Consider the following 12537-nt stretch of genomic DNA (forward strand, 5'->3'; position numbering starts at 1 on the left):
GACCAGGACTAAATATCTAAATTAATTCATAGAATCATAAGGAATCTTAACTATTATTTCTTTCATGGGCAATGTTTTAACCATCATCATCTTCCAAACATGTACAATTTTGGATGTAATATTAAAGATAGTGCAGAACAGTTATTTGCAAGAGCATCTTTTTTCTCTTTTTTTTCGTCTGCCTAGACAAGTTTTTTATTCCACACTGCCAAGCATAAAGCTGGATAGAACGTGTATTGATAAGCAAGAAATTACCAAGTTGTCTCTTTCACAGAATTTTCAACCTATCATGTCATTGCCAAAACATAGGAACACTATCAAAACCACTTCCTAAGACATTTTTGTCAGACAGTAATATCTGTGAAAGAGGTAAGACCACTACAACGAATTTAAATGCCATTCACTCATCTTCTGGTAATATCGAGCTAATCAACGTCAATTTCCTGTACTTCATTAGATCAAAGAAAAGTTGAAGGGAACAGGATTTTTAGGGAGGGACCAAAGAAATGTATGGATTTCCTGAGAACTAACCAGTGAGACAAAGTTTGCACTAGCTGTGAAGTACATCTGTGAGGTCCTGGCATCGTTGGGTGACACAACTTGCAGATCATAAGGGTTATAGCGCCCTCTAGGATCATGACGATTCCGAGGAAGAGCGTAAACAAAGTCACCTTTGTCTGGCGGTATCTCCTGGCAAAAGAAAATTTGTTGTGAATCTAAACTTCAGTGCTAAGATTAAAAAGGAATGGCCATGTGCCAACATGTGATCTAAAACTGAAATTATACTCTGAATATTCTTTTTTTCTTTAATTTTTTTCTTAAAAGAAAAAAAAAAAGAGATTTGTGACAATCTTAATAGAGTCAGCCTTTTAATACCATGTTCATGTGAGTCTTCAGTTATCAATCTACAATTCAACTGGCAAGAATATAAAGTATTTCCAGGTTAACATAATGTGACTGGTTCACATTACAGGTTCCACTTCATGTAAATAGTATTAGGCATTTCCATACTCTAAAACATGGATGATTCTGTAACACTTGTAACTCCTATTTAGCTTACAATATTCTTAAAGGCCATGTTTACCTTTGGGAGCAGTGATTTAAAAAATGTTAAAGACATCATATTTGATGCATATGTGTGAATCAGTTGTACCACAAAACATCCTATCATATAAAATTTACCAATAAAGCCAAAATTATTTGGAGATATACAGTATTTTTCTCAATAAACCGTAATTGTAGACGGTATAGACTGGAAACATCTTTATTATAACTATTGTTCACATTTTGCATATTTAACAATATAGTGCACTCCTGTTATAACGAACATGGTTATAACCATGTTATAAATTCCGATTACAACAAAGTGAAAATTCAGGCCGCAATATTATCCACTCTATGTATTTTTATTGTTTATTTGTTCAGTTATAACGAAATTTCAATATTACAAGAGAAAACTGCCGGTCCCGAGGACTTCGTTATAACAGGAATCCATTGTAATTAACATCAGTTTTACTGATTAAGATCTTTACAGTGGTTGTTTCTATCCCTAACTCACATTTAAGAACTATTTTAAAGCACTAACGCTGGGTTTTTGTTTCATCTGCAAATGGTAAATTATGCCTTTAAATCATTTGTTTTTCAAAATGGTTAGCATTTCACACATCAACTTTGACTCTACTGCAATTTCACTGAGTTCAAATCAACACTGACTACTTGGCTTCAACAGCAACAATCCCTTCAAGTTACAGCTACACTCTGCTAGACACTCTGCTAAACATGCATAAAACTACTACTAATCAACCCATCTGCCGCTTGAAAATCACATCACAACAAAACAGGTATAATGAATGCAGTATGATTATAGAGAATGTAGAACAGGTATATGCACATATGCAAGTTTTCAAAATAGGATACATGACTGATGAGCTATGCATTGAATGACAGAGTTAGAGCTGATTGAATGAAAGATGCTAATTACCCATTGACAACAACTGGCTACATCACACATTCTCAAACTATACAGAACACAAATTTTGAGAATACTTTGACAGAGGAATAATTTTGATGGGGTTAATGTATGCTGAAAGACAAAAAAAAAATGAATGCATGGAAGTATTATGACATGTAAAGATGGAGCAGAAAACGGATGATTAGTACAAGAGTGGAATCAAACTTCATAGATTGAAGTTGGCAAATCTGTCAATTACTCTTGTTAAAGGCAGACTACTGAAAACAGCATACGTTGTATATGGGTTGGAAAACAGAAAAACAACAGGCCTTCAATATCCATGGATTTGCTACCAACTGTGGAGTCAACAATGTACATGATGAGATCAATTTTATCAGTTCAATTATGGCTGGAAGCTTTAAATTTTTTTCCTGTTTTTCTGGTTGGCTTCTAAGACACCTATTACTATCAATGAAATACATTGTAATCCAGTCAGTTTGATGCACATACACATTGTATATATCAAAGAAATTTTAATGTATTCCTCCAAAATACTCTAATGACTCACTAAGATTTTGATTGTTCAGTTTCAATCAGGTTAATTGTACATTGTCAGGTATTATGAAAAACAAAGATTTGTAGCAGTCACGTACACTCTTCACCACCACTGTCAGTAGCAATCCTCTAGACAACAAACTGAGACAGATTTCAGATAGCGATACGATACCTCCATGTATTCGCGTACACCTTCCTGAGTCTGGATATTACAATGTGAACATCAGATAAATATGTAATTCTTTACAATGATTTGCACATGCAACCAGCCAAACACCATCAAAACATGATAACAGAATACATTACAGGAAATGTCGTTTCTCTCTAAAATATTGCAGATGTACTGAATGTGAAACACATCCGCGTACATATACATGTATGTGCCCTTTCTGCTTATTTCATGTTTGTATGTTTGCTTGTATCTTTGTTCATGTTTGTCTGTGCTCCTGTCTGTCAAATACAGGTCTGTGCTCCTGTCTGTCAAATACAGGTCTGTGCGAATATCTGCATCTCTAACATGAAAATATTTGTGGTACATTAATTTTTGCAGATTTTTTGCTACTTTTGGCTTCTAAAACACACAAAAACATCTTCACAATTTTCTATGCACATTTTGAATGGGTTGAAGCTTGCATAGTACAAACTGATAAGTACTGATACTAAGTATGTGTCTGTACGTGTCCTAGCATTAATTTGAGCACATGTGTGTTATGCTAGCAGCTTTCTAGCTCTGCAGGGCCGCACATTCATTTGGGTCACTTGTGTGTACTGGTGCATAAATTTTCACACATGGAGCTGTCACATAAAATGTTGCCTGTTGTGAATTGCATGAAACATACGAGTTAGGAAATGTGCAATGCAATTTTCAAAACCAGCAAATGTGTTTTTGAGCCACTCAGTACAAAAATTTGATCACACAAAAATAAGGGCTTTCATGTGTCTCTTTGTCTGCGCTCATGTCTGATAACTCTGTGCCTGCGACCAAGACAATCTGTATCCACGTCATCAATTTTGCATGGAATCCTTCCATACAATTTTATAAATGGAGCAAAACTTTCATGACAGCAAAATATCTACAAGGCTTGCATAACATTAGCATGTTATCATTAAAGTGTTTTTGCAAAGCCAGCACTGACGGAGAGAGCAATGTTCATATTATACAAACTAAGGCTGGATGAAACCTTCTTCTCACAAATAAAAGACCTCATATTTGAGAGTGATATCAAAGGTGTGAACTGAAGGTATAAGAACTTTACTTTGAATATGATGAATCATTTTCAAGATTGACTTACGATATTAAAGTATGTGGAATTAAATTTGAAATGAGAGTCTTTGGGATCTACATGAGGACTATGAATTACTACAGTTTGAAAAAAGAAAATCTTAAATTGCAGTATTTCAGAATCAAGACTTTATTTCAGAATGCCTGTACTGCAGCTACCGGTGATACACTTTTTATACAGAGATGGCTAAATTAACATCATGTATGGACATTCAGTATGAAAGGCAATATACACCATGAAAACAGCAAATGGCTGATCTATACACAGAATGCAAACTTTTACAATCTTATTTTTCCTACCTTTTCTGGCTCCTGTAGCTTCATCTCAATGGTTGGTATGATTTCTTTGACACCCGGTCCATGTCTGGGAAGGTCTGTCACAAGGCCCAGAGCACGACGCATACTTCTGATGTGGTAGCTGAGACTGTCCACTGCGGGAACTACAGGGTGGAAATCCAACATTTTGAGATTAAGACTTTATATCACAGTGGGAGGGGAATCAGAGATAAGCCTATTCTTTAAAATGGTCCAACTACATGAATATTTACTCAAATCTAAAGAACTTCATAAAACTTGCACATGTTATGACAAATGTATACCTTCGTGAAAAAAAAAAATGACATTATGAATACTTGCAAAACTTGGCATACACAATAAACCTTACACAAAGCACCTTGTGGAATTTCCAGCAACCCGATGTACTGGATACTAAAACCAGGCTTTCATCCATGATTCATTCATATATATTTCAGAGATGAAATCACCGTCACATTGTCAGTAAGAAGTGCTCATGTTGATCATTTCATCTGAGCAAATGACCATAAAACATACCTAACAAAGGGTATAATAATCCCTTTACAGCACTGGTGAATCAATCCGTTGTGTGCTTTGAGTGCTGATACACACAGAAAGCCCCATAGTGTTGCACATACTGTCCAAAGTCCCGGGCACGGAAAGGGTTAATGAGTACTTTAGGCATTTGGGTAATCAGGACAGAGGCAAAAAGTGTTCACCACTTGAGAAACCCAACGATATATACAATACAAAGTAACTATTACTTATTTGTGGAAATTGTCTTAAACAGAAGGTTCACATACCAGAATCATCGTACTGGTTGGTCTGAAGGTAAGTGAGCACTGTGCGTGAATCAGGGCGAGATCCTGTTGGTGATGGCTGTCGTGCCGAGTGGTCATCGCTCTTGACTGACCCTTCTGAAGGGTCCGGTGTGAACTCGTTCTTGGCAAGCTGCATGAGCGGAGAGAGGGGCGCGACAGATTCGAGGCGTTGGCTGTCCGGAGGTTTGAGGGCGCTCTCCACTTCCCCTCTGCCCTCCCCTTCCAGTTCCAGAGGCGAGTCTCTGTCCGGCTTGCTTTCTTGGTTTTCTTCCCTGAAAGTCACTGTGGCTGTCTCCTCAGAAGTCTTGGCCGTACTAACAGGGTGTGGCAAGTGATGCCCATTCACAGTCGGTTTTGCATCATCCCCCGCTCCTCTGAGAAAGGAGCAAGTGAAATGAATTATGTTAAGTTATGAATAATTTATATCAAAATGAAACACAATTTCCACATTTTATTCATCGACATTCGCTACTTGATCTACACTTCTTTAATCTTGTTAATACTTTTTCATGTCACAAGAACTGTAATCATTCCACACTTTTATTGACATTAATATTTCATTCTGAATTAATGTGCTTCCTGGTAAAACACAAATTACAATCCTTGAAGCATAAAGGCATATCTCAGACAACCACATGATCTCAAGTAAACTTATTAAAGCCATGCACACAATAGTTGCCAATCAAACTCTACATGATTTACAGCATTATACAACACACTCAGCACCATGCAAGCATCACTAAGGGTGTGTTAATGCTCAATTTGCGAAGGCAGAATCAGCGTTTTGAAACGCTGATTCAAAACGCTGATTCAAAACGTCATTCACGGGAGCACTGTTTATGCTCACTTTCTTCGAGCCTTGGAAAGAGTGTTTGCGATTGCTTCGCTGACCTCAGCAGAGGCAGGTCAAATTGGGGCGCGCTGCGATTGGTGGCCTGGCCTGAGAGAGCAGCTGGGAAAGACATGCGTTCACAGTACATGTGAAAACTGCACAGGCCAGGGTAGCTGGCTGGCCAGGCGCGCGCCTTTTCACGTGAACCGGAAAGACATTCAGATGACGTCACTCCAAACACGTTTAGAAACGCTGTTGCGTTTATGCTTCCCCGTCAAACGTGATTAGTCAGAAATGCCGATCGTAAACGCACCTTTTTGTGCGTTTTCGATCGGCGTTTTGAATCAGCGTTTCTGTCGAAGTGAGCATGAACGCAACAGCGTTTTGCACAAATCACGTTTCAAAACGCTGATTCTGGCCCGAAAAAGGGAAGCATAAACACGGCCTAACACTCTTCCTCACTAGAACTGAGAGAAATGACAGGACCACTCAGGATCTAAGCACATCTCCAAAGTACACAAACTTTTTTCTCAATTCACGGCATCTTACACTGGCTTTGTTGCTATGTTGGCTTCCTCTGCTTTCTTTGCTGCTTGACGTTTCATTCTAATCCTCGTCTGGTCACGCTTGAAGAATGTTGTTCTTATAGCAGCACCAGGATTCGGCGCCCTGCTCCCAGACGGAGGACGAGGTATGGCCGGCAAGGGTGCACTCTGTCCCCCCAGAAAATGAAAGAAAATATAAGGGATGAGAATCATTTAGTTATACACATGTGATTATTATAAACCAGTTTGTTCAAGAATGATGACATTATGAAATGGGACGTCTACATACATTTTGTATCACAGTATCCGCTACTCAAAATGAATGCTGTAGACTGGTGAGGCTGTGTGAGTATAATTACGCCACATATTACAATACTACTGCATAGTACTACTCCAATCAGTAATTTTTTGTGTGTCTTTATGCTGTTGTTGAAAGTGTCTGCTTGGGTGATTTCAAATGCTAACAAAAAGTTTTGAAATCACTGAGCATATAAAATTTACATCTACTCTTTATATCCTTATCCAAAATGTACAGCTGACTTGAAAAAGAAACAGCAAAGAAGTTCTGTTCCATGATGTACTGGTAAATGAAACAAAATTTTTTAAAGTTGACAAGCACATAAACATGCAACCATAAAGAAGTATTCTTTTTTTAAAAACATTTAACCAATGATTTACTCTAACATTTGGAAACTAAATACAGCATGGACTACTTGATTAGTTAAAGATTGATGTCAGTAAAGTGACAGCTCATACCTGCTTATTTACAACGGGATCTGGCTGCCCACTTTGCCTCATTCTCACGTTCTGAAAAACCTGGGCATCTTGGGGTCTGTCATACAGCCTGGCCTTCAAGTCTAAGCCCTTCTGACGAGCCCTTGAGGTGGGTTCGATGAACTCTGGCTCGGCTTCAAAGGTCACTGTCTTCTGTCTGGTGGGCTGGTGGTGCTTCAAGGGAGAGTCGTGGGGGAAGGAGGGGCTGAGCAGCTTCTGGGATGAGAGTGGGGTCTGCTGGAGGTACAGGCTGTAGTCATCCAGGGAGCCAGTCTGGAGCGCAGCTGGGGCGCTCTGCGCCACTCGGGCATTGGCGTCCGCCACTATGATGAGTTCCCCCTGCGACTGTGGCGTGTGGTTTCCCGTGATGCGGCCATTGGGGTTTGGAGACGGAGAGTCGTCGAGATTGGTGGTCTCATCGGAAGTCGTGTAAAATGAAGACTCCATCTTGAGGCATCACCCGTATGCATGCAATTTGAAGAGTATTTTCTTAAACTGCATCCATGGCATTGGATTATGATTTTAAACCCTGTTGAAACAAAATTTGTCAAAGCAAAGTTGTTTATTCAGTTTGGTGTCATAACTTTTTTCCATTAAAAAAAATACTGCTTATACAGAGGTAGAACCTACATTTGTACAGTTAAACCAGCCTACACTGTAGGTCTATATTTGCTGAAAAAAAGCTTTGAGTCCAGGGTGTCAGTCAAAATATTAGGATAAAGAGAGACTGCAAAAATAGATAGGTCTAACATTGATTAGATTCTACTGAGGAAACAGGAGTGAAAAGTATTGAACAAAATCCTCATTAGTATTTTCTACACAGAAATATTGTTAACACATCTTTGCCACTCACTACATTTACGTGTGTTATCAATTGGAGAATGGGCGGTCGATTAACTAACATTGATTAGATTCTACTGAGGAAACAGGAGGGAAAAGTATTGAACAAAATCCTCATTAGTATTTTCTACACGGAAATATTGTTAACACATCTTTGCCACTCACTACATTTACGTGTGTTATCAATTGGAGAATGGGCGGTCGATTAAAAAAGATGAGCTTGCACCAGTGCACAGTAAAAAATGTCACTTGCGTTTGTCGCCAAGAATTCCTTGTATATAGGTATTGTCTAGACTGCTCTAATGTTAACCGTTAAGGGCGTTAGAGGTGCGAGTCAATAAATTTCTGAGCCTGGGAAGTGGGATGTGAAAGGACAGTGTGGTATTTTCTGCCTTGAATGAAATGAATGTAAGGTGAAACTGAGGGATATTTTCTAAGATACAAGGTATTAATCGGTGGGGCCTATTTCACGAGTATGCCATTTATATTTAATCAAGAAGTGGTTGATGAGTAACACGTTAGTAGGTCCAACTGCTATGGTAGCCCTACTACATATCGACCACCGTCTTTTAAACCGACCGCGTATTCATTGGTGCACTAACGCTTAGTACGCACTTCACTGCGCGCAAAGCACATAAAAATGGATTGGCTTTGAATGTTGATGAGGATGGTGTGGGAAAACGCGAAAATTCACTGTTCATTAAAATGGTTTTAATCAAAAGGACAAAATTTCGAATGAATATTTTCACCGAATCGTAATGACAGCACAATGTAATGTCTATGGAAGTTTCTAAAAAGCTTCGTAGACTTTTTCTACAACACGGTGTTCAATACAACTTGGTTTGCGTGCATTGTCAATGCAAAAACAGCGGCCGATCCTAATAACGAGCTTTACCGCGGTGAGCTGAAACGAGGCCAAGTTCGTCGGCGATATTTTTGCACTGAAACTTCGAATCGAAAAGGGAACAACGGCATTTGATAGAGCTGGATTTTCTCAATCACGTAGGTCAAGTTTTTTACGTGAATTTCAGTGTTAAATATTCTTATCAAGCAAATAAACATTAGGCGGTCGATGAGTAGTAGGTCCAACCCTATACTCTAGCTACCTCGTCCAAGTGGATGCAGCGGACAGCTAGCAAGGTTTGCCGCCGTATCTCTTGGCATGGAAACATTCACAACTACGGTAACCGGGAATCGACTGCCGCACGTTCGCTACGCTACGCGACAGCAGATATGTAATCTCCTTTTTTTTTGTGCACTGTTGCAGCTCAGCGTACGCTAAATGTAGACATTAATACTTATTAGAAATTTTAATATTGGAACTAAGTCAACAACGAACATACCTCCTTTCGGGAGATATTCTTAGCCAGCTAGTTGTTCGCCACGGCGTTCTGATTCAAGTTTCTTACGATGTCGATGATGGACAGTTGTGAGTTAGACAAGTCACACAGTTGTTTAGTCCGCCATCTTAAATCACGCTTGACAACGCTAGTCTACAAAACGGACCACTTAACCATACATTCAAAATTTCATACAAAGTAACTAGGCATTCAAAGTATTCCTTTCTGTATCTGTCAAGCTGTCCAAATAAATGAATCATTAGAAATTCTGCAAATAATAAATATGTATATTATGGCTTTTGATTCTGATGAGGGCATTCTAATACATCATTCCGTAGAATTTGGGTGAAACGTGTCTGAAAATACAGACTAAGTGTAATTAATTGAGTCAGGATGGTGCTCAGAGCTAGCTCTGTATTGTATTGAGAGTAGTTGGCATTCCAAGACGATCATAATCACGGCCAAGTTCACTTTCCAAACCCGTGTGGTCGATTTGAGCTTGTTTCTCACTGTTTGGTGACATTTCTGCGTTGAGGGTGTTTAATTTTTTTTTCTTTTATGAAGTAGATGTGGCAACAGATGATAAAAATACTATTTAAAAAGATGTAAATTACGGTACGTGAAGTAACGAAGACACAGGCTCCAGGAGGAGGAGAAGAAGAATGAGAATTACTCAACGGAAGAAGAAGAAGAAGTAGAGGGAATTGGTAAGACGACCTTGAACAGTATACTCTATATAGGCCTACAAATACAATGGTTTCTGCGCAAATCGGTACTCAAAGCACAAAAAAACAGCCTAATAGATGAAAGCAACACCGCCCTACTCCTGAATTAACCCCAAGAATACATGCTGATTGAGTTGAATGGAGCAATTTATAGTAAAGAATGCATCAGTGAAAGTTTGAGAAAAATAGGGCAATACGTTCAAAAGTTATGAATTTTTGAAGTTCTCGTTTGTTTCCGGGTTTGGTTTTTTTTTTTTTCACTTTTCTATATAATGAAAGAGCACTAGACTTACCTCTTTCAGAAAGCAGGGGGGAATAAATAACCCTTGGCAAATGTCAGTAACAAGTTCAGGGAATGTGTATTTTTCATATGAAATTATATTTGTGGAATTTTCTTTATACTTTCTTTATATGGTACATAGTCCATAATATGTTATGTCATGATCTGTAGTAGTCTTCTGATCCAGTGGTCACGTCCACAAATTTCAAAAATTCATAACTTTTCAACCGATTGTCCGATTTTCCTCAAACACATAGGTGTTCTAATATTGCTGCATACACTCAACCCACATGTATATTGGGGGTTAATTCCCCTTTAAACAACGGAAACAAACAAGAACCAAATGGGGGTAAAGTGTTTACCATACAATGATTATGTTTGTGAATCAAAACGAACATTATTTTTAACTAGGGGCTCACTATGAACAAGCCTCTTTTATGTGCTTTTTGGATTCCTCCACTATCATTTGTATGTTCGGGTTTGTTGTTGTTGTTGTTGGTTGTTGTTTTTTGTATGAGTTTTACCAATGTTGTTGATGTGAAGTGTGGAAATAAACTCAATTCAATTCATTTCAAATTAAATTCAATCATAACCATTTATGCTATACCACCTTGCAAGAACAAGTAACTGAAAAAAATTGTAGGCCTAAGCAAAACAAAAAACAAATCAAATGCAAAGACAAAAAACAAAAAACAAACATAAAAAACAAAAACGAAGCATAAAATGTATATGTTGAAAACTAAGAGTTAAATTGGACATGTTTAAAAGAAAAAAAAAGACATTGAGTAGAAGTGCCATGTCAGGGATGTAAGCGGGAATGGTGGTCCCTTGCCCTCATCTATATAGTGGCGGATCGACGTGGGGGGGGGGGGGGGGGAGTTGACAACCTCACCCCCAAGCCTTGTGCTGCCAATTAAAGAAGGAAGCCATCACCCAAAATTGATAAAATTCAAAGGAAAGGGAATGATATTCCCGACAGAACAATTCAAAAACTGACAAAAAACAGATAAGAAAGAAATAAGGAAAACATGACATTTGAAATTTCTCTTTTTTTCGGAAAACATTTTAATAGTCCCTGTGAATATTCAATAAGCAATTTGATGACGTCATACCCTCACAATAATTTTTTCTCAGGTATATAATATTTATGAAATTCGGGAAATAAGTTATTTTTAGCTAAAGCAAGTAAAAGAATGTTCTCATTTTAAGATATATCGGAGTTAAGATTTTGGTTATTTTGGGTGGTTTTAAGGCACATTCTGTATTTATACAGCTGAAATATGAGATTTTGTCTTTTCCGCATAATCATGAAATGGATAAAAAATTAGAGTAGAGCATGACATCGTCAACTTGCACATTCGAATATTCATTGAAGGACTGTGTTTTCCGAAAGGTAATATTTTAACATGTCATATCTTTCTTAATCGTTATAGAATCCAATTTTGTCATTTTTGTATAGGTCTATAAGGAATATTCTCTCTTTCTTTAGAAGTTTATCGATTTTTAGGGTGGATGTGCGATGTGCACAGAAAAAAACGGCACCATGTGCCCAGAACCACCCACCACACAGCCGATGTTCCCAGCAGGGCCGATGGAAGGGGGGGGGGGGGTGCCCGGGTGGTACGGGGTTCGCCCCCACCCCCCCACCCCTTCTTTTTTTTTTTTTTTTTTGCACCCGTACATAGAAATACAGGATGTCACCACTTTGCCCCCCCCCCCCCCAACTTTTTTTTTTTTTAACCCGGAAGTGGTGCTTGAAAACAATATGAAACCTTTGAGTGCGCGGTAAGGCCTTTTGTTTTGCGCTGAAGACTGTCGGAAGTGGGCCCCTCACTTTTGAAACGTGGCGCCGGCCATGTCATGCCCACAGCACTCGGCTGTCTCATGCTCAGCCCAACGTTGATTCACCCGATTTTGTCGCTAGAACTGGCAGAAAAAAAAAAAGTGAAGACGTTTCTTTTATTTCTGTTTTAGATTTGTTTTGTTTTGTTTTGTTTTTCTTTGCTTGTCAGCCAGTTTGTCTTGGTCACCCCCCCCCCCTTCAGAGTAGCAAAAAAAGCTAGATCCACCCTGTGATCTGTGATCATTTCAGTTTTTATTTAGGCCCTATAATTTTGGGATATATATTATAGCACCTGGAACACAATTAGCAACTATATAAGTACTCCATAGGGTCTGCGTTATAGACATCCTGAAGTGTAGTGAAGAGAACAGGGGAAAGCGAAGATAGATACCCAGATAAATGGACTAAGAATACTCACGCGGTGAATATAATGATATGACAACAAGTCCCAGAGG

At 38.6% G+C, this 12537-nt stretch overlaps 1 protein-coding gene across 1 annotated transcript in view; it reads right to left on the reverse strand.

Moving 5' to 3' along the window:
* LOC139738716 (dynein axonemal heavy chain 6-like) overlaps positions 1 to 9271 on the reverse strand; it is a 90001-nt gene extending 80730 nt beyond the window's left edge. The window contains exons 1-7 of the mRNA XM_071649356.1: positions 9238 to 9271; positions 7037 to 7583; positions 6285 to 6448; positions 4886 to 5277; positions 4089 to 4228; positions 2679 to 2708; positions 532 to 690 (exon numbers count right to left, since the gene is read on the reverse strand). Coding sequence (XP_071505457.1) covers positions 532 to 690; positions 2679 to 2708; positions 4089 to 4228; positions 4886 to 5277; positions 6285 to 6448; positions 7037 to 7501 — 1350 coding nt within the window. The 5' untranslated portion in view covers positions 7502 to 7583; positions 9238 to 9271. The remainder of the gene's footprint in view (positions 1 to 531; positions 691 to 2678; positions 2709 to 4088; positions 4229 to 4885; positions 5278 to 6284; positions 6449 to 7036; positions 7584 to 9237) is intronic.
* Positions 9272 to 12537: the final 3266 nt, after the last annotated feature.

This window comes from Diadema antillarum, unplaced genomic scaffold, assembly GCF_040938485.1.
Source record: "Diadema antillarum isolate AM-2024a unplaced genomic scaffold, OU_Dant_1.0 scf00000029, whole genome shotgun sequence".
NCBI classification, from domain to species: Eukaryota; Metazoa; Echinodermata; class Echinoidea; order Diadematoida; family Diadematidae; genus Diadema; species Diadema antillarum.